The sequence below is a fragment of the Alligator mississippiensis genome, chromosome 2 (assembly GCF_030867095.1).
Source record: "Alligator mississippiensis isolate rAllMis1 chromosome 2, rAllMis1, whole genome shotgun sequence".
Taxonomy (NCBI): domain Eukaryota; kingdom Metazoa; phylum Chordata; order Crocodylia; family Alligatoridae; genus Alligator; species Alligator mississippiensis.
In genome coordinates, this window is record NC_081825.1 from 157,972,276 (window position 1) to 157,994,065 (window position 21,790).

Genomic DNA, 21,790 nt, shown 5'->3' on the forward strand with positions numbered 1-21,790 from the left:
TATACTGGATAAGGTCAGGTCTAATATTAAATAAGGCAACTCACAGAATAGAGTAAGAGGACCCTGGTATTTAGAGGAAGTTGGTCAGAATAGCTACACACATACAGACGTGATGTACAACAAATACAGCGACACTAACCCATAAACCAGCAAGCTGTCAGATTCCTGACAGTCAGGCAGGGGTACTGGGAGTCCTCTGGAGCCCAGAGCAATCAGCAGCACTTTGGTATAAGTGCCATCAAACAGACCATAAAGGAGTATGCTTTACAATCACAGGGTGATTATACAAGGTAAAAGTCACACAGCCCTCTCAAGTACCTCTCTAGTGAGATAATATTTTAAAAGAATTCTGTCACATACATCCTGCTAGCCTTCCCAAATAAATTCTTTGTTCCTAAAATACATGATATTCCTTGACTGAGAAGGAAAAGAATAACTCGTCAGAGTTCTTTCTTCCTTTTTTTCTTGGTAACCATGAAAACAGCTTTTTCAAATGCTATAATGAACCTGCTCATCTTCATTATGTACATCACACCCACACGTAAGAGCAACTTCTCTCCCCCCCCCCATTCTAGGGCCCAAGTTGTGAAAGCGGTTTGGCAGCAAAAGCAACAACCCATTCCCGCTCCCTCCACTATTGGTGCTCCTTGCAGGAGTTGCAGAGGGGAGGTAGAGACAAGGAAAGTTTTAGGCTGAGTTAGAGTACAAGGAAGAGTCTGTCCTGCAGGCAGGAAAGACCAGTACCATGCAGAGCCAGTACATTTTGTGGTGTGCCCGATGTAGCTAACCATTTACTGAAAGGCCTGAAGTTGTGATCATTCTGAAGGGGCCATTTACAGTCACCTCGAGGCTATGGCAAAAGCCCAGGTTTCCAGATTTCTTTGCAGAAAACTGAACAAGCACAACGAAAAAGGATTACATTACGCTCTGCACACATACACACATATTAACTCCCCATGGATATATTATGTTTTAGGGAGGAAGAGAAAAGATAAAAAACAGCCCAGGAAGGATCTGCTCCAGCTGAGCACAGAGGAGAAGAAGACATATCAAGCCCCAGGCTCCTCAGCCTGCCAGGGACTGACAGAGATGGCTAAGGGAACATACAAAGAAGCACTAGCCACCCAGACTCATTCCCCTTTCACCATGTCCTGCCTGCCCTCCTCACCCTCCCAGGACTAAGCAGCTTATCTCTTCCCCTCTGAACTGCGTCTTCCTGGAGCTGGCTGTGTCCCTTGAGTGGCCTTTTTCTCATTCTTATTTTGATGCTGGAAGAGCCAGGCTGAGCTGTGGGCTGGACTCTCCCCATGACCAGCCTTTTACCGTGATCTCTGCCCTGGCTGGTGCCTTCATGCTTTCAGGAATCAGAACTCCTGGGAGAGGTGATCTCTTTTATGAGATCAACTATATCTTTGCGAAAAAAAAAAAAATTCTTAAAAAAAAAAAAGTGTCATGACCCCAGGCTCTCTCTCTGTCCCCCACCAAGCCCGCAGATGCCACCAGCCAGAGCAAGTAACAAAACCCACTCGGGTGCCCTCTTACTCTGCCTAGCTCTAACTCCCCCTCGCTAGCACACGGATTCATTTCTCCGCTTGCAGCGGACGCCCAGCCTGAGCTGCAGGGTGGAAGTGGGGAAGAAGCGGAGCTAGGCAGGGAGTTCAAAGCGGAGGCGGCGGAGCCTACCCCAGCAGAGGCGGCTGCTCCCGAGCGGGCTCTTCGGGGCAGGCGCTGCCTGCGGAGCCACACGGGTGGGTTCAGCGCCGCGAGCTCCAGAGCTGCCCCCTCCCCTCCCGTCCCCGTCCCCGTCCCCGGGCAGGGAGAGCGCGGCCAGGGCTGGGAGCGGAGCCCTGAGCCGGCGGGGGTGCCACGGGAGGGGGGTGCTGAGCCGAGCCGAGCCGAGCCGAGCCGAGCCTTACCTTGCGCGGCGGAGCCGGTGCTGCTGGCGCTGAGGATGGCGAGGGCAGGTAGCACGAGCATTTGCAGTAAGTATCCCAGTCCCAGCCCGCAGCGGGCAGCCGCGTCGTCCAGCCCCTTGCCCATGGCAGCCCCACGCCAAGCTCCCCTCGGGGCGGGCCGGGGCAGGGGACAGCTGCCCCCGGCGCGGCTCAGGCTGGCGCCGAGCGGGGGAAGGCGGGGAAGGTGCCCGGGCTCCGGGGGCGGCTGCTGCTGCAGGGAGACGAGCAGCACTGGGGCATCTCACGGGCTGGAGCCCAAGTGTGCGGGAGCCCGAGCCCGCAGGGGAGGAAGGGGCGGCAGCATCCTCGCTCCGGCGGATTTGCATATGCAAGGAGGGCGGCGCGAGGAGCGGGGGGGGGGGGGGCAGTGCCCGCGCACACGCGCGGAGCCGGACTGAGCCCGCGGCGCCGCTCGCGACGGCTCCCCGCGCCCCTCCGCGCAGCGCCGCTCGCCCGCGGCCGCCGCCAACACCCGGCCTGGACCGCCCGGACCGGCCGCCTGCCGCGGGGCGGGGGGCTATGTTTTTAATCTCTCTTTTTTTAACATTTTATTTGCTCTGTGCCACACCGTGAGGGTGACTTTCCAGAGCCAGGACTAAGCCTCCTGCCGCCGCCCCCCGCAACCGACTGCCTCTCCAGGCGGGCGGCCACCGGGAAGGGCAGGGGCGCGGGCAGGGCGCGGCAGTCGACACGCGCGCTGCCCCGGGGCGGGCACGGCTCCACGCCCCTCTGGCCCGGGGGGGGAGGGGTCCCGAAAGAAAAGGACCCCCCGCCCTCAGCGGTGCGCCGGTGGAAAGCCCGGGGACGCCCCGGGGCACGGCAGGCGGTGCGGAGGGGCAGCGCCAGAGGAGAAGGCGACGCTGTGCCTCCACGGGGCGATGTGGCCCCTGCCTGGCTGGGAGGCGGCTCTCCGGTTCCTCGCCCAGGCGGCCCCTGCCTCCTCCCCGCCGCGGGCTGCTCTCCCCTCCTATAGCTGGGATCCCTCGCGAGCCGGCTCGGCTGCCTCAGCCGGGGCTGGAGGGAGGCTCGTCTGGTGCTTGCCGGCTCCCTCCGGCACACACGCACACACCCTTCTTCCCTTCTCTGTCTTTTAAACCTACTGCACACACACCTTGTCTGCCTTTGGATCTGCTTAGTTCTCCCCGGTTAGGAGAAAGGTTCCCACACTTCGATGCCATTTCACAGAAAGGGGGTTTGGGGTTTGTTTTTTTTAATCCTCTTTTCCTTGCCTTTGAGCTGAGCATGAAGGCAAAGGGGCAGGTACTACCCCAGGGGGATTTGCCTTTGTGCCATCTGCACCAAATTAATATGCCAAATCCTCTGCTACCACCACACTGAGGGAGAGCTCTTACACAGAAAGCTGCTGCCAGCACAGGGAGCTTCCAGACAGACAGTCAGGGCAGAAGGAGGGAGGAGGACTGTCTGACACAGACCTGCCGTGTTCCTGTAGGAAAGTCCGACTGCCCATCCAGGGGCACAGCCAGCCGTGCATGGTACTTCACGGGACAAACAAGCACCTGCCCTGAGGAGCTGACAGTCTAAATGAGGCCTGAGGTCAGCCAGGGGTGGCAAAGCTGTGTGGAGAAGTTACGAGTTGGAGCAGTGGAGTCAGATCAGGACAGCTCCCTTGCTTATACATGCACCTGGTGGTTTCTTTTTGTGACTATTTCTTTTTCATGTATACTTGGTCTTCATTCTCTCATAAATGAACCTGTTACAACACTGACAACACCAACAACAACAACAGAAAAAGCAAGGGAAGGTTCTTTCAGCAATCTGTGTTGCAAGGAAAGACTCACAATCCCAGGAAATTTAAAAATGGATAGACCCGCAGGCAGCACTGGAGGCCAGGAGGTGACACAGTGGAGTCCTGTGGTCCTCTGCCTTAGCTAGGGCTCGCTGGCAGAGGGGAATGGATATGACATAATGCTCAAAGCTCAGCACTAGAGCAGCATCTATAATGAAATCAAATCTCTGGAAGTTGAGTATGGATGAAGCAAAAATAGCACATCTTCAACCCTGTCTGGATGAGTACAAAATGTCTCCTCCAAAAGTTAAGCTGGTGGATATGAATCTGTGCATGAACACAGAACAGTGTGTGGACACAGAAAGAAAGAAGGAACATGAGTGTGTTTGACCCTCTATGACTACAGAGACTCATGCAGGGACGGGGAGAGAAGCTGTGGCTAAGGCACATTTTTCTATCCAATCCATTTCTAGGGATACCAGCAAAACCTGAGCTGGGTATTTGGATAGGAGTTACACAGCTAACTTCAGCAGAGCAGAGCTTGCTTTTCCAACCGGGGGAATTAGGGTTCGGTAGAAACGATGCTGGTCACTGGACAGCAGCTGGTTTGTTTCTATGAGGAGGAACAATAGAGCGGGAAGAGAGAGCACCCTGCCTTTTCCTGCCCAGAGTCTGGCTCCTGGGAATACAACTATGCAGACTGGAAAATGAGAGAGGCTCTGGACCACAGGAGAGAAATCCATTCTTGGGGCCTGTTCCCTCCCCTTCATATCATCAGCTAGGCAGGTTTCTTTCACTCCTGTATGCTAGACACTTCAAACATGTCTGCTGAAGTCTTATGCTGTAATCATTTACTGTACTTTTCACAGCAAATATCCCAGTGCATGTATTTCCTCTTCTTTCAGTAACAGAAAATCCCCACTGACAAGGCTGCTCTACACTAGAACAGTTTGTTATATTAACACCAATATATGCCACAAAAGGGGACACATTCTGTTCTCAGATGCTTGCTTGGATGTTTCTGAAAGGCGCAGCAAGCCTGCTTTTAAAAACCAGAAGATTCGCATCTGTCAGTAATTCTTTCAGCCTTCAAAAATGAAAACTCCCGAGGTCCAATTCCTGTATGTGCTACATACATCTCCCCAAAAGGATGAGTTCTGGCCACTTTGGAAACAATAACAGATTTCAAACGAACACTTTCATCTGTGGAGAATGATGGTCACTGCAGTAGTTCCTGAGCCCACTTCAAGTCTCATATCTGGCGAAATAGGTGTAAGGCTCAAACTGGTTGTGAGGAGGGTTAGGGAAAGTAGGTTTCTTGCATATGGTACTTTTTGTTCTATATTCACAGTCCTAGGTTTGCATTCTAGCCTTAGGGCTGAAACTGGTGGTTGATATCTGCATACTGTCGGGGTGTACAAACATCACAATTAGATTGCCCTAATCAAATTTAGGGCGATATAAATAGCCTGGTGTGCAAGTGTTCACAGGGCTTAAATCTCCCTAAAAATGGCATACCTAGACTAGAATTTGTTCATCTCAAGAGGTGAACTAACTTTAGATTGGCCTGGGTTAACCTGACTTAACAAATGCCTGCACACATTCATAGCCTAGCTTTGGGGCTGGGAAATCTCAGCAACTCACCACAGCCCCAGAGCTGTGCTGTTTTTAATCCCCCGACTACCACCCCAGGACCTGTCAGCCCCCTCCCTGTGGACCCACCAATGCCCCTGGAAACCCACCAACCCCCCCACCCCCACAATCCCATCAGCTTGTCCCCCTCAATTTATAACTGCTTGCACACAAGAGAACCAAACTCAGCTTTAAGCAGCTTAAAGCAAGCCATCTAACCTGAGTCAGGTGATTCAAATACTTATCCGCACACCATTTATGTTAGGTATTTGGGCATAAACTGTGAAAGCTGGTACGTTTATTATTATTATTAATAATAATAATAATTTTAATCCCCTTTCTTCATTTTTTTTAAGTACTCGCTTTTAAATTTCCAGCGGAAACTTTGGAGAGAGAGAAAATTACACAGAATCCCTAAAACATAATTTGTAAAAAATATATTTGCTGCATAGTCAACTGACAGCTGCATCAGCTGCTATAAAGGAACAACAGGGAGGAACAGATACACAGCACCCTGTGAAATTGAATTAATTTATTTGTGATGTTCCAGGTGTTTCATGGAATAGTCTTCATAATTTCAGGCTCACTGTGAAGTCATGATATGGGTGTCCTCATGAAGTATCCTGATGTATGTATTTTCTCCTTTTTCAGAACAGAGAATTCCCACTGATAAGGCTGCACTACATTAGGACAGTTTGTTACATTAACACCAATATAGGCTACAAAAGGGGACACATTTTCAGTTTCAGGGCAATTATTCTTCCAAGCCTCAGTTGGTTTCCTCTTTGTAACTTCTGTGATTACAAGCCTGGTGGTCTTGTCTCAACCAGGTATAGGTAAGGGAGCTTCACTGAATACAAAGTTACTCATATGGACGTAAAGGAACTGCTTGGGACCTCTCTTTTTCCTTGTAGCTAAGGTGTGGCAAGTACTGTACTAAGTGAGGGATGAACAAGTTCTGAGTACTGCAACATGAAAAGTAGAATATCATTGTTCTATTGCGTAGTGACTTGCTGGCTGGAAGTGTTGAGCAAATGACTTCCCTGGGAAGTAGCCCTACGTTATACATTCTTTGACAATACATTCTCTTCCTATTTAAAACACATGGTGGAATTGAAGCTGCTTGTAACTGGAGAAACTTATCTATATTTTTAAAGGGCGAAAATAACTGAAATGGGAAACCTACTTGATAGCATTTATATAAAGGATATTCTTCAACCTCAGAAGGGCTTAAAAATCACTACATACCATATTGTACTTACCAATCTGGGGTCTGGGTAGCACTGTACCCTGAAGGAAGTGTGCTGTGCACCCATTCAACTCTACTGGCATAGAACCTTCTCCTTTAGGGTGGCTTGCATCCTAGGAGACAGTATTAGAAAACAGTCCTTAAAATCTTTCAGTCACAAGGATTGCATTTGTACCTGTCCCTGTGCAAGATGATTGCTTGCACACTTCCTTCAACTTGCAAATTCCTTCACAGCTCTGCAGCAATCTACTCCTATTGCCTCTTCATATTTTCCACTGTGAAACAGTGAAGTATTATTATCCTAGTTTAACAGGTAAGGGAATTGACACAGGAGAGATTTTGTGTCAGAGATAAGACTGGAAATGAGGACCGAGTCAGTCAATTAGATCATGTTTTTCCTTAATAGAATTTTCTTGTGAAAGTATTGTTGTTGCATCTGGGTTTTTTTTAATGATTTAAAGCCATCATATATTTTTAAGGCGCATGAAAAGTTAGAATCCATGGTTTAGCCATCTTTAAATCTCTTTGGTAATCTCTTAATACCCTTAATAAAGTCATCATGAGTTCTTTCTCACTGCTGACTTCATTGCAGCAGGATATGCATGTTAAATCCACAAAGTGTGACCTTCCTGCCAAACACAAATTTTAGATAAACAAGCTTTTATAATATCTAAAACTAATAGAATTCTACAACTATAAAAAGTCAGAGAAAACACTGCATAATTTAGGCCCTGAAAGAAAGGATAGAATTTTACTTCCTTTTGAGAATCTAGCAGTTTTCTAGCCATCTACATGACTGGTTTTTGGCCCAGACTTTACACCGTGTAAACATGTGCATGTATGCTGAGCATGGTCACTATGTCTATGAATTGACCAAGCCTGCACATGTGTAGTTGAATGGTTTGAATATTTCCCCAGGTAGCTAGTCTCAGGTTTTAGCACCACAAATCCACCACAGTGCTCTTTTGTAATCACTACACCACAGGTGAGGTATTATTCAGTGTACTCTCCAGTCTACCTTCTGAGGCTGAGATACTGCCCCTTGCATTAATAGTCATGGATAAAATAGACAGAAAGTAGCACAGAAACTCCTGCCACAGTGGGAACAACTGAACAGGCTGGAACCCAAAGTTTGCTCCTTTCTAAGATGACCATTTCACTGGACCAAATGATTGGCTTATATTCAGGTTTAGCTGTGATGTGGTGATTAGAGCACTGTATGAGGAAAGCCAGAAAAATACAGGTTTAGGGCCCCAGGTCTCTGGCTCCCTGGGCAAGTGACCTAAGTGCTAGGCAATAGGGGCTAGAACACCTCCGCCTGAGTAACACCTGCTAGTGATGGGCTTATGGTAAGCTTTGTTCTTATAACTTAAATGCAAATAGTATAGAATAGGCGTCAGACATAGTTACATACCTACCTGGGCAGTGTGTTTCTTACTTTGAATGCTCAGTCTATATGTACACATCCTGCAGGGGAAACAGAATTGCTACCTCTGGGCACATCCCGGCAAGCATGCACGTACAAGGGTGTGTGTTTCCCATGGGACAAATAGCAGCAGCACATACTTGTGTACCTATTTCTCTCCAGGCATGCCCTTGCATGGGTGCTCCGGCACATGACAAATCAGTGGCAATGTATAGGGGGTGCACGGGGGTGCTCATGCATCCCCTGAGAGCACCAGTGAACCCCTTGACTGGCTGCACTCACCGCTTAGGCAATGGGCGGGGGGGCAGGCGGTGCCCGCTTGCAGTGCCATTTGCTCAGCAGTTCCAGTCAGCCCCCACTGCAAACGTGCCCGCCCCCGGTCAGCGGGATCAGCCATATGGGACTCCCGCTGACTAAGGCAGCACCAGTAGCCCATGTGACAAATAGTCCTGGGTGGGCTAGGGAATGCTGGGACCAGCCATACTTGGGGTCCTGGGAGCCTCTTGGGGCAGCAGCAGTGCTGAGTCAGCTGCTCAAAGACTGGCTGGCAGCCAGAGCATGCCTCTGGCTAGCCAGGCTCCATTTCTGGCAGCATACACTGCTGCTGCTGTGTGCACTACACCGCTTTTTTTTACGCTGGGATTGTGTGTAGTTTGAAGTGCCTCCAATGGGTTTGAGGTGCCGCAAATCTTACGTGTACTCATCGGGACGCACCCTGTGTGTAAACACAACATGCCACTTACAAAGCTTGAAAGCTACCATTAAACATATAAAGGAAAACACAATCCCCACCCAAGATTTCAGAAAATATGAACTTAAAAGTGAAGCTGTTAAGTCCATATTTTGACATCCAGATAATACTCAGAAGCATTGAGCATAAAACAGCTTTCACTCTTTTCATATGCTTTTGAAAATCACACACACATTGAAAGATGGGCTTAGAAACTTCATCTACATTAAGAGACTGGAAAAATCTAGAATAACATTTTTAAAGGAGTTCAAGTGATGGAATTAGATTCTGTTTTCAGAAATGATTTTCTATGGGACAGAATCTTAAGAATCCCAAGCCCCTCAGGTGATTTTGACATTTTTACTTTTGGTCTTAGTTGTGTGTGCGGGGCAATTTTGGAATTCTGGCACCCTTTTTTGTTGTTGCTTTTTTTTTCACAAATATGTTGTAGTGAAATTGGTTTAAATTATTTTCATTGTCTGAGCTGCAGAAAATGCAAGAAGTATAATAATGTTGCTGTTTACTGGATGATTTTAAGATATCTTTACATTTACAACCATTGCAACAAATCTTAACTTACTTGAAGATTTGAAGAGACTGGAAATTCTCATTTGGGTTGGTCTAATAAAAGATATCAAATTCACCCAAGGAACCTTGTCTGCCTATGTCCTTAGACCAACACGGCTACAACCTACACCCCTGGAAATTCTTATTCATTTGTATTGTATCAGTATGGTGGACACTGTAACAAATTATAGCAAAGTAAGGCCCTGTTGCAAATAGCTTAAAGTTTTACGAACTGGTTTACCAGTGACACAGGGACAAACATAGGTACCTATGTTTTGATGAGAGACTTAACAACCTTGGTTTAGAAAAAACAACAGCATTCCTTCCATGTGTTGATAACCATGGGAAAGCATGTGCAAGTCTTACTCACACTGGGCGCATCTACATGAGATGTTTACTGTAGAGCTGACTAATTAGCTCCACAGTAAATGTCTCTGTGACTACATGTGAGGCCCTATTAGGTCACAGCAGACTAATAAACTCTGCTGTACGTGTAAATACAAATATTATCCTATCGCAGAATTCTTTAGTGCATGGCAACACACGTGTAGACACTGACGGGGCTGGCTGGGGTATGAGGGTGTTTCAGTACAGGGGCTGCCTGCCAGCTAGCCCCACGATGAAGCACCCTTGTGCCCCATCCAGTCCCTCTGCAGCACTTTGAGCCAGGTCATAGCAACTCTGAGCTGGCAGGATGACCCCACAGGCTCCGTGCAGGTTGGGATTGCTCTGACCTGGCTCAACGTGCTGCAGTCCCAGGAACATGTTCAAACACAGCACCTGGGAGTAATATGCGCCAGAGTTTATTGCTGTCTGTTAATTGCACATGTAGACATGCTCCCACTGAGTACTGCTTTCTCAGGCAAATGTTTTTACTGCAGGGCAATTTGTTTGAAGAATCACTTCCTAAACAATGTGAATAAGGGGCTCAGAATCAGGCTGTATATCAGGAAATTACATGTAATAGTCAGGATGGCCTCAGATTCTGAAGTATAGATAAAACAATATACTTTTATAAATAGGAGATTTGTGTTTTTGCAAGCTTTTCTATTAGGCTTTTGCAACAATTGGGAACATGTGGCATGCATGTCAATAAAAGGTATATCACACACCTGCTTTTTGACTATGCCATTCCCTTTGGCTCTGCCGTGCCACTCTTAGTTTATGGGAGAACCCAGGAGGCATGGCACAATCAAAGAGCAGGTGTGTGACATGCTTTTTTACTTCACTGACATTCAGACCGCATGCTACCAAATGCTGCAATTCTCTCTTACTGGTTGGGTAAGTAATTATATTGTTTTATTCTTTCTCATATGATATTGTAAATCAGTTAATAGAAATTGTATCCTTCTCATCCCTGAAATCTCAAAAGTTAAAGGAAAGTCATTTTTCAGCCAATATTTCTGAGCTGTATTCATGCTGAGAATGACCATTTAGATTGTGAAATTTTGGAGTTTTGGTCTGAGGAAAGTTTATTTTGTACTCAGTGAAACAGGTGAAAGAGAATAATACTTTCCATCTGCCAAATACCATTATTTTGTTTGCTGGTCTGCAGAAACAAAATCCTTCAGAGAATGTCTAAACGTATGTAATATAATAATGTTCTGAATTTTCATGGGCATTTTGTAATACCAGCTCCATGGAACAAAACATAACTTATCAGCCATAGAAGGTGCAAAAAGTGAAATATTTCTTGCAGTAGTGAGACTCTTGGAACAAGACCACATTAAAGAATTTTCAGATGGTAAGAGAGGAATCCATTTGCAATAGTAAAGTTTGGGATAGAGGTTGATCCTTTCACTCATGTTGAATACTCTACAAGAAGCCCAGCAAATGGTTAGGAGATACTGACCATGTCTACATAAGATACTGACTGCACGGTAGCCCATAACTACTGCTTAGTAGCACTGTGTGACAGGAAGCATGAAGAGATGGTACTGCCAAGTAGTCATGAGCTACTGAGCAGTCAGCTTCATGAAAAAGCCATTCCTCAGCGTGACTACGTAGTAACTTTGGTTAGGTTAGGTTTGTTTCATTTTCTATTTGTACGTTATTTACAAATAGATTATTATTTTCTTGCATTTATTTATTACTCAGTTTATTTATTATGTTAGAATCAGATTCCTTGTGCACATACTTGTGATTATGAAATCAAATTTTTCCTCTACATACGTTCTGCGATATTCATTTTAAAATCTCCATTTTGGTGGCTCACCTGTAAACTCATCTAGTAGATTATTCATGGAGGACATATTTTAAATACAAATTTGTTTAAAAATTCAAATTAATATTTGCAACAGTATTTTTGAAGAATTCATCAAACTCTAATTATGACACACAGTTGAGCAATTCTGATTCAGTCCAGTAGAGGGTAATATGATACATGCACAGTGGCCCATTCCTTACATATCGCAACATGTTAAACATGTAAGTCATGAACATTTTAGGTGTGTCAGAATCCCATGGTTTCTTATTATTTAATCATTTTATCCTGGAGTAGACCTCTGATACATTTGTATCTCTCATCTCAGCATCAACAGGCTTAAAGCTAAGCCTTCCTAAAAATGTGGGTAACTTGAAAATGTAGTTATATCTTGCCATGTTTTTCTAGTGACAAGTTGCTGGGAATACCCTGCTTTATACCAAACTTTTTTTTGTAATGTGTGTGTGGTTGTTTCTGGGATTTGGATTTTGTGGACAGACAAACACAGTCAATGTTTAACCCATAACCAAACTTATGTTTTAGTCTTTGTTGATATATTTTTGGTTTACCATGCACTGATTTCTGAATTTTCCTAGAAATTTCTTTACTGCTGCCATAGAATCATTTGTCGGACTCCTCAGAATTGCATCATTGCCCACTCTAGGTTCCATGTCTATTTCCTAGAGTAACTCCGTATGAGAAAATGGTATAGTTGTTTCAAATAATGCCCTAATGTCTTCCTGATGGGATCACAACAGCCAGTCATATTGTATGGGTTCTGAGTAAAATATCATTTAAATTATTATTATTATTATTATACTCTCTGAAGCAGAAAACATATTGTTTAAAAGGGATAAAATAAACCTTCATGTAAACCACATGGTTAAAAATGTCTTGTATGTTTGTATTATTAGAAAACAGAAGTGCAGAGAAAATTAATCTACACACATGATCATTTCATGCTGTGCATATCAAATAGACAGATCAAACATACACACACGCACATATTTCCTATATTTTTTCCTTTTAGATCAAAAATAACTTTACTTTTTTAGTTTTTCCTTACAATTACATCTATTTTCAGATTTGCGCACAGCTCGTTGAAGAACATAAGTAAATAATAACAATGTTATTAATGATTTCTATTTTATGGATTTGCACACCAAACTATATATCTAAGGTCAAAAAACCAGGATAGAGGTATATGAAACATTTACTACTTTTTTTCCATTGAAAAATCAAAATTAATGTTTGTATGGTTAACATTTTGAAATGTAAACACTTTTGACCAGGTACAATAGATAGTTCCATTGTACCTTACTCATAGGCTGTGATTCACTCCAGGGATATGTCTGATAACATGAGCCACTAGATCATACTGATTGCCCAACCAAAGAAATACTCTACCTCCTAAGACACCAGGGAGATGATGTGATTCAGGAAATGGAGACTTGACATGGGTGCCTAGAAGACTGAATTTAATTATTTATGTTTATAAGCCACGATAGTGGTTTTTTGGGCACCTATACACATGCCTGATACCTGTTCTGACACATTAGAATTACGTTTCTAATTCAAACACATCAGAGCAGACTCAATTAAGCAGCTTCAGCATCATGTGTATTCAGCATCCCCACACTTCAAAATGGAAGCAGGGGTGCTTTAACTAAACCTCATTGAATAAGCTTTAGTTAAAGTGTCCCCACTGCCATTTTGAAGTGCAGAGTGATGAATACATAAGATGATGAGGGTGCTTTAATTATAAATGCCTTGGTTGCTCTGGAAGCTGCTCTAATTAAAATGCTCCCTCCCACCCCAGAGCACGTGTAAAGACATCCAATTTGTTGACCCCTTGTTCAGTACCAATAAGAGTTTCAAATATAGAGCCAAAAATAATCCTGCTGCTCTTTGTAAAACAAATATTATACAGTTTTGATGAATAATTTCTCTCTGTTAACAGCAGTTGCCTTATTGATTAGGATAATAAGATTTTTTTCCCTGTATAGAGTGCTCCAAGCTATAAGTATGTTTAATTCTTATGGATTCAGAGGTGAAGGAGAAGTAGAACAAATCTGTGTGTGGAAACATAAAAGGAAAGCTTAATTTACTAAATGTTTATTCTAAAATTATTTTAATTAAAATTCAATTAAAATATTCATAGCTATCATAATGCTTTCAAAATAGATCTTAATGTTTCATAAACTATATGATTTATTTAGGCCACATAATTACCATTTCATTTGATTATTTAGCAGTAATTAGATGTTGTCAGGTATTTCTGTGAAAAAACCAGCTTTCTACATCAGGGTTGAAAAATAATATATGTAGTAAAAATATTCAGTTCAGACAAATAGCAGCTTCTCTTGATGACAGCATGTGCTCATGTCTTAGATGTGCCCTTTGACTCTTTGAACTGTATCTTATTAGATGCTAGAAAATAACCTACATGCTTTCTATTATTTTACTAATTTAAATGGACAGAATTAGTGTTCATCCATTTAATGTGTTTTGATACACAGTTCTTTGTTTAAGATGCTTTAAAAGTAAAGGGAATTTGAAACGTTTGCTACGGAAGGCCAGTTTGTCAAACTGAAACAATTTGCTTTTATCATGACTTTTATTGTTTTAAATCAATTCAACAAACATAACAAGATTAAATGGTTAACAGCTGAAGTCTAAGTTGTTAAACTTGGAAATAAGGTGCACATTTTTAATAGCCAAAGTACTAGCTAATTGGAAGAAGTATCAGGGCATGTGGTAAATTCTTCATCAGTTGGAGTCTTTTAGTCAAGACTGGGTATCTTTCTATGATGCATACAGAGATTTGGGGAGGTTAGATCATGTTAAAAATTGCCACCAGATCTAACTGAGTTCTCTCAGGTCCAGACCTTGCACTTAGATCCATAGTTAGGTTGATCTAAGTGAGAACTATATAGAAGTTCTAGGAAGGTTAGATTAACTTAAAAATGGCCAACCCAATCTAAGTTAAATCTATGTCCAAGGTAGTCTAACTTAGATCCAGTTGGCCATTTTTAGACTGATATGGTGGAGGAAGATTGGGGACCAGGGTGAACCCAGCAATGGAAAATAAGCCCTCTATGCTTACCCTAGGAGAAAGGCTACGTGGGAAGGCACTGAGCAGCGAGCAGCATTTTCGGAGTGAGTACTCCTTGATGATAGACTTGTGGAGAGACCAGGCAAGTACTACCAGCCCTGGAAAGAGGCAGCCAGGGAGAGGTTCCAGTGCTGCTAGATCCAGGACACCAGGACAGTTCTCCAGTCAGTGCCTGCCAGCTAAGAGAAACAGAGTGGAGGCTTTCTGCGAAAAGGTGCATGCTTGGATGATTGCCACTAAAGGAAGCACGGCTGATGAGGGCATGGGGCTACATCTGGGAAGCTGAAGGGAGCCACTGGAGGAGTGGCAGCAGGAAGGTACTGTGCAGGGGGGGTGTCCCCTCCTCAAAGAAACTACCTGTGGATCCCCTGAGGGGTTTGGGGCAGACAGCTTGATATGGACAGCATTACACTATTTTTTTTCCTTTTGTGATCAAGCGTTGTGTTTTTCCTTATTTGTGACTTTTCCCCTGCTTGGGGTGGGGGGGAAGCTCCCTGGGGGGGGGGTGTTGTTCATTTTGGGGGTGGGAGGAGGGTCAGGGGGCTAAAAATAGCCCCTGATCCTGGGGGATGTGACCTCTCATAGATCCCAGTATCCCCCTGATCCCCACAATCATGTCTACAGATGCTGCCTTTCCCCTTGATTCTCCCAATCCATTCCATAGACTCTGCTTGCCCTCCCCAAATCCCTTCTCTCAGACCCCACCTGGCCCCCAATCCTCCCATGGACCTCCACATCCCAACTTACCTTAAATCAGGTAGCCGTTTTAAAATCAATCTAACCTACCCTAACCTGGAATGTCTGTACCCAGCACTAGTGATATAGTTAAACAGTTGTTGGGTGTTATGGAAAGTTATACCGAAGATGAGACCAGATGGCTTTGCCCTGAATTTTGTGAACCTCTGAAAAAACTGAAAATTGAGATGTGGTCAGTAAACCATCTAGAAGGTCTGTTGTTCCTTTCATATAAGAGTATGGGGAGAGATCAGCTGTTCCGTAGAAAAAAATGTGAATCAACTGTCCATTAGCTGTGTGCCTTTCATAGTTCTCCTGCTGCCTGTCCCTTTTGCCTCTGGAAGGATCTTCACTGCATTTGAGGGCTCTCAGGAAACAGAGTATAGTAACTGGATGTATCACCCTTCACAGATAAACTTTGCAGGGTCAATATATGGATCATGTGTGTTCCCTCAGTTCTGCTCAATATGACATTCAGACACATAGCCTTTGCCCCAGAGTGGTCCTCTGCAGAACTTGAGGAAGGAAGTTCATTTTATGTACATGTATCCTGGATAAGGAGGGGTAAGAAGGAGGAGACACAATGGACCAGATTCTATTCCACCAATGCCCCTGAAACACTCTTAGTACAAAAGGTATCTTCTCCTCCTCACTGCCATTTTGAGACTGGAGTTGGCAAGCCAGTCAACTGATCAAATAATGCTATTCACCAGAAAACTGGCTGCCTTTTATTTGCCAACAGTAAAAAGTTGTCAACTATTCTATGAAGCCAAGAATGCACAAGGCTTCCCTGTGCAAGTGTGGAGCTGCAAGCGCGGCATGGAGCCGCAGGGATAGAAGCAGCCAGGCAGGCTGTGCTGGGTTGCACTCACCACCACCAGCGCAGCACTGGCTGCCTCTATTGCAGCTCCACGCTGCACTTGCAGCTCCACACTCGCACAGGAAAACCCTGTGCTGAACTCTGCAGGGAATCAATGGACAGGGCTCCCTCCACTCCCAGCACAGTGCCTGAACCTGCACAGCAGGGAGCAGGGGAAAGCAGCTGGATCCAGTGTGGGGCTGGAGCTGCAGGATCAGGCTCAGGGAGCAGAGCTGAGGGGATAAGGCAGGCTCCACTCCCCCTCCCCTGCACAGCGCTGGCCACAGCCGCGCCTGCACTGGGCATGAGCACCCTGACCTCCCTGCCTGCTGCTTCTGTCAGGCAGCGAGGGCTGCACACCATGGGGGGAGTGTGTACGGGTCCCTACACCCCCTGCCCTCCCTCACACCCCACACACCTACACCCTGCCCAGCTGAGCTCCACGGTCCCACTGCCCCTCTGGGGGGAGGATGAGGAGGGGGAAGAGTTCCCCCCAGCAAGGAACAGAGCCTCCCCCTGCCTGGGGGAGAGTGGGGGGACGAGTCCTTCTCTGGGGCTAGGCAGTATCCCATAGAGCCCCCCCTCCCCACCCTGCAGTAATGGGAGAGAAGCAGAGGGAAGAGTCCCCCTCTGGGGCTAGGCAGGCTCACAGAGCCCCCCACCCACCCCACTGCAGGGAGGGGAGGAGGAAAGAGAAGAACCCCCCTAGCACTGAACAGGTTCCCCCTCCCAACCCCATGGTAGTGGGGGAGAGGGAGGATGGGGAAGAGTCTTCCTCTGGATCTGGGCAGCCCTGTGTGCCCTGATTGTTCCTGGCTGTCAGGAAGCAACTGGGGCCAGCCTGCCAGTGCCTGCCCATGCCCCCTTCCTCAGCTCAGCTTCCCTGTGGAAGGGAGGGCTGCTCTAGCGTGCCTGGGCTTCTGGCTTGGGCCACTGCAGGCATATGCCATCTATCCACTTGCAAACCGGTTTACTCTCTGCAGGTTAGACTAACCTGCAAAGACTGAATCAATTCAGGCTTTTTGAATGTCTGTCCCTAGGCCAAGTCTTTATGTATAGGAATTAAATTAAGTTTCACAGAAGTTTAGGGCTGGAATGGATCTCTTGAGATCATTGGGTCCAACCCCCTGTTCTGGGCAGGAAAGACTGCTAGGGTCAAATAATCCCAGCAAGGTGTGCATCCAGTCTTCTTTTGAAGACTTCCAGGGTAGGTGCCTGCACCACTCCTTCTGGGAGTCTATTCCAAAGTCTGGTCAGACAAACTGTGAAGTTTTTCCTTATAATGAAAGCTTGTACTTTCCTGGCACTCAACTGAGGGAGGTAGGCGGTATTATACTATAGGTAGGTCAAAAGAGGCCCAGAGCAATTCAAATACTTTTTAAAGGTAATTCAGTAACTCAGTGGTAGCAGTACAATATGAAAACAATCTAGAATATTTGATTCCTCTGCTTCAATCTTCCAAGCTAATGGAGTTACATGTGTATGTCAGAAAACAGAGTTGTGAGCAACTACTTGTATGGAGACAATGGAGACTATAAGACTCAATAATTGTCATTGGCTCAATCAGTACATTACACCAGTCCTTGAAAGATCCAGTCAGGACCCCATTGTGCTGATGTCTATTCAAATACATAGAAGGAAACATTACCTATAAGAGCTCACAGTCTAAGAACAAATGCACTCAGAAAAATAAACAAATGTCTACAGGTCACTTATATCAAAACATACACTACACTTTAAATACTAACCCTTACATTATTCACTTTGCATTTTGAGTTACTTTAGATCTTTAAGGTCTGCCCTGTCTCTTAAATAAATCCCTTTGACTTTTGAGTATTCATTAAAGTCATTTGTGTGGAAGGCTTGCAGAATCAGGCTCTTTATTTGCAACACCACATCTACCAGAAACACAACAGCCAGAGTCTTATTTCTGCCCTGAAGTACTGCATGTTATCAGCAGCTGTCCCCAGCCTATTATATCTTCAATTCAAGGCTTGTATTTTTTATATACTGTTTCACTTTTGAGTAATACCTTGGAAACTAATATCAAATAAGTGACTATATAATGGATGGTTCCTTTGGCTGTGGTAGCACACAAAACATTCAATTATGAGAAGTCTCAGTCAATCTATGTTCAAGGATTAAGTAGCTTACACTGAGTTTCTTAGTTCATTTCATACTATGTGGATTCATAAATTAGTCGATACTAATCTATTAATAAAAGCTTAATAATCTACATTATTTTCTATAAAAATATCCAGTATTTTTTCTGAAATAAAACTTTTCCTCTTTAAGAGGAAGATGACATGTAATACAGATTAAAATCCTGGCTTCATAATAGCCCAAGACAAGGCTACTCACTTTCTCTGAGAGGCAATTTGGAGTCTAAGATGAAAAATGGGTACTAGCCTTAATTCCACAATTATAGTATCTTTCATTAATCAGTCTCTAATCTATGATATAAAACTGACTTTCAAATGTAGGCATGGGAACATATTGTGAGAAAAAAGATAGAGCAAACAGAAATTCTTTGGGCTTCAATGCTTCCTTCCTGATGTCAGGGGAGCAAAATGTGGGTGTAATTGAAGCACGTTATGAAGCCGCTTCTCTCATCTTTGAAACAGCAAAGTTTCCTCTGCCCCTGTAGGATAGTCAGGAAAAGTATATGTGTAGATGTGGTCCATGATATTGCTTCCTTGGAAAGTCACTGGATTTTGTATTAGAAATTCCCTAGGTTAATAATACTGCCCCAAGAAGCAGTACTTTCCATTCCATGCCTACTAGAGGGTTAGGCTTTATGAATGAAGAGGCAGAAAGGATAAGAGAGGCATAAGAAGTGAAGAAGTGATGTAAAAGAAGCAGGCAGAAGGGGTAATCTGGTTTATTTTAGGACAATTCGATGATAGACAGGTCATTGTAGTGTTTTGAAGCTTTCCCTCGGTCCTCCCAGTAGAGGATCACAGGAGCAAGAACGTAGTAAATTAGACATTAGGGAAACTGCTTGCTTTCTTCTGCCTAATGGAAGAGGAAGATTAGGTGATTTTAAAGGAAAGATTGAGAACTGTATTTAATTTTACAAGGGTGAGCTAGTGAGAGGCATATAGGGGAGGTAACAACCCCAAAGTAGCAGTATAGTGTATACCTAAACACAAAAAATCCTGTAATTTGGAACCATGAGAATAATAAGCATGACCATCATAATTATAAGATATCCTGCCACCAGCTAAGAATAGGCATCAGGATTTTTTTTCTGGACTTGAAATGTTTTATTTTCTATTTCCCACCATGCCTATAGGACAACTCAGCTATTGTAATTTTTAGCTAATTTACATTTTAGCAGAATTTACTTTTACACTTAGACTTTCTCTTAAGGCTACATTACTTTCTTTCTTCATAATAATGCATAAAAATTAATTTTCACAGTTTTATCACATATGTTGAGCCTCTGCTCCTTTGTATTATACCGTATGATGGGAAGGCAGCTAGCAGAACAGGGCAGCTGGGATAATAATGGTCATTTCATGCAGAGGATCAATCTGACCAACGCAACCAGTTCCTGCAGCTCTCAGTTCATTTGGGTTCCACCTCAGATTTCCCCAAAATAGGAAACACGGCAATCTGTCTCTTGGTGCTGGATGTCTGCCAACCACCTGTCCATACCCCGTTCTGCAGTAAGTGAGAGCCACAGAGAAGGAGTTACAGCTGCCAGGATGGCAGTCATTTAAAATACAATTTGTTTAATGACTTGGGCTGCTTTGGATGAGGGACCAGTTTGCTAGAAGTCTGTTCCTTGACTTCTCCCTACTAGCTGTAACCTTTTGATTGGGTGGAACTCTGCTTTATGAGTGCCGACAAAGAGTAGAAAGAAAGTTTCCATGTCTCTGACCCTGCATTGCACTTTCAAGGCCATTCTGCTTTCCCTTTGCACTAGTAATACCATGTGCCTTTGGTATTTATAAGGGAATTAAAACCTCTAATGATAACAATTTTATGATCAAGAGGCAAGTCTACATACAATAAAAGTTTACTTTCTTAGCTGTTTTTCTCAGACCTAGTAAGCAGATGGACAATTCCATAGCATATGAGTAAGATCTGTTTATTCATTACCATATCTCCAACAGTAATAGTTTATACTTATCCAAACTAACATTAAACTTTACGTCCAGAAGAAGTTCTTAAATATAGTCTGGTCTGTGTTATACTCATCTCAAATGTAGATTAAGTTTACTAATATACTTCAACGATGGAATTTATGTTGCACTTCAAATCTCTGTTTTATAACACGAAGAGAGTTTTTCAGGTTTTTTTTATGCAACTGATGGCACTAATTAGTCGTAAAATGTTCTGGCAAACACTTAGGTTGTGACTAACAATTTTAGAGGCACCCATTCCAAATTTGCCTTCTGCATAAACACTCTTGTGATCTGTGGATAGCATAAGTGGCCCTTTTACATTTAAATCATTAAAAGCTCCCTACATTAAAAAAGACTTGTAATCTTATATAGGGGTATTAAAAATCCATTTACCAAAGTTACTAATGTTTTGAATACTGGATTGAAGTTGTTATCTGATATTCAGTTATAAGATTTGAAATTCTGTGCACGTGAGGATTTTTGAGAAAAGGAAAAAATAGTTTTAGTGCCATTGCAACTAGCTGATTTATCTGGAAGAACTGAGAAATAGGTATAGGTGGGGTGGAACTTGAAACCAAGTTGTGTTATCTTTCTTCCTTCCCCATTAAACATCAGTACAAGTTGATAGTGATTAGTATTGAAAGGCATAAACTAAAAATGACTGAATGAGAAAATAACATGAAACAGGATCGGAGACAGTCTGGAAACATTTATAATCTATAAAAAATGAATATGAGTTTTCTGTATTTTGGCTTTTACCAGCTCCTTGAATACTTCTACATAAAATACCCAGTCACTGTCTGACTTACTGGTATATATTCAAACAGTCTGTGTGTACATTAACAATAATTGCACAACACATTACATGCAACTGCATATTCATTATTGCAATTCACTGAGGTCTTGTATGTTTCTTAAAAGTCAGTCCTACAGTATGCAATATAGTTTTCACCTCTAGCTGTAATAGTTTTCATCTGGCCCACCTATTTGTGGCTTTTAATTCATTGATTTCATAGACATTCGGGCTGGAAGGGACCCCGGAGGATCATTGAGTCCAGCCCCCTGCCCAAAGGGCAGGAAGTCAGCAGGGATCATAGGTTCCCAGCAAGATAAACATCCAAATGTGTTTTGAAGGCTTTCAAAGTGGGTGCTTGAACTGCTTCCAGCGGCAGTCTATTCCAAACCTTGGGGGATCGGACAGAGAAGAAGTTCTTTCATATGTCCAGTCTGAATCGGTCATAGTGGAGTTTGTGACCATTTGATCTTGTCATCCCTTGGGGGGCTCTGGTAAACAGATGTTCCCCCAGACCCTGATGAGCACCCCAATAAACTCATAGGTGGCCACCAGATCATCCCTAAGCCTGCGCTTTTCCAGGCTGAAAAGCCCCATGGCGCTCAGCCTCTCATCATAAGGTCTGTTTTCTTGACCTCTGATCAAG

The 21,790-nt window shown here is 44.1% G+C and overlaps 1 protein-coding gene and 1 long non-coding RNA gene across 2 annotated transcripts in view; one reads left to right on the forward strand and one right to left on the reverse strand.

Moving 5' to 3' along the window:
- The window catches only part of UNC5C (unc-5 netrin receptor C), a 426,201-nt gene extending 423,881 nt beyond the window's left edge, over positions 1-2,320 (reverse strand). Inside the window, exon 1 of the mRNA XM_019488075.2 lies at positions 1,917-2,320. Within this exon, the coding sequence (XP_019343620.1) occupies positions 1,917-2,040 (124 nt within the window). The 5' untranslated portion in view covers positions 2,041-2,320. The remainder of the gene's footprint in view (positions 1-1,916) is intronic.
- On the forward strand, positions 1,459-15,056 carry LOC132248629 (uncharacterized). The gene is made up of 2 exons (XR_009459937.1): positions 1,459-1,748; positions 14,621-15,056. It is a non-coding gene; the product is annotated as an uncharacterized LOC132248629 (long non-coding RNA).
- The last annotated feature ends 6,734 nt before the right edge of the window (positions 15,057-21,790 follow it).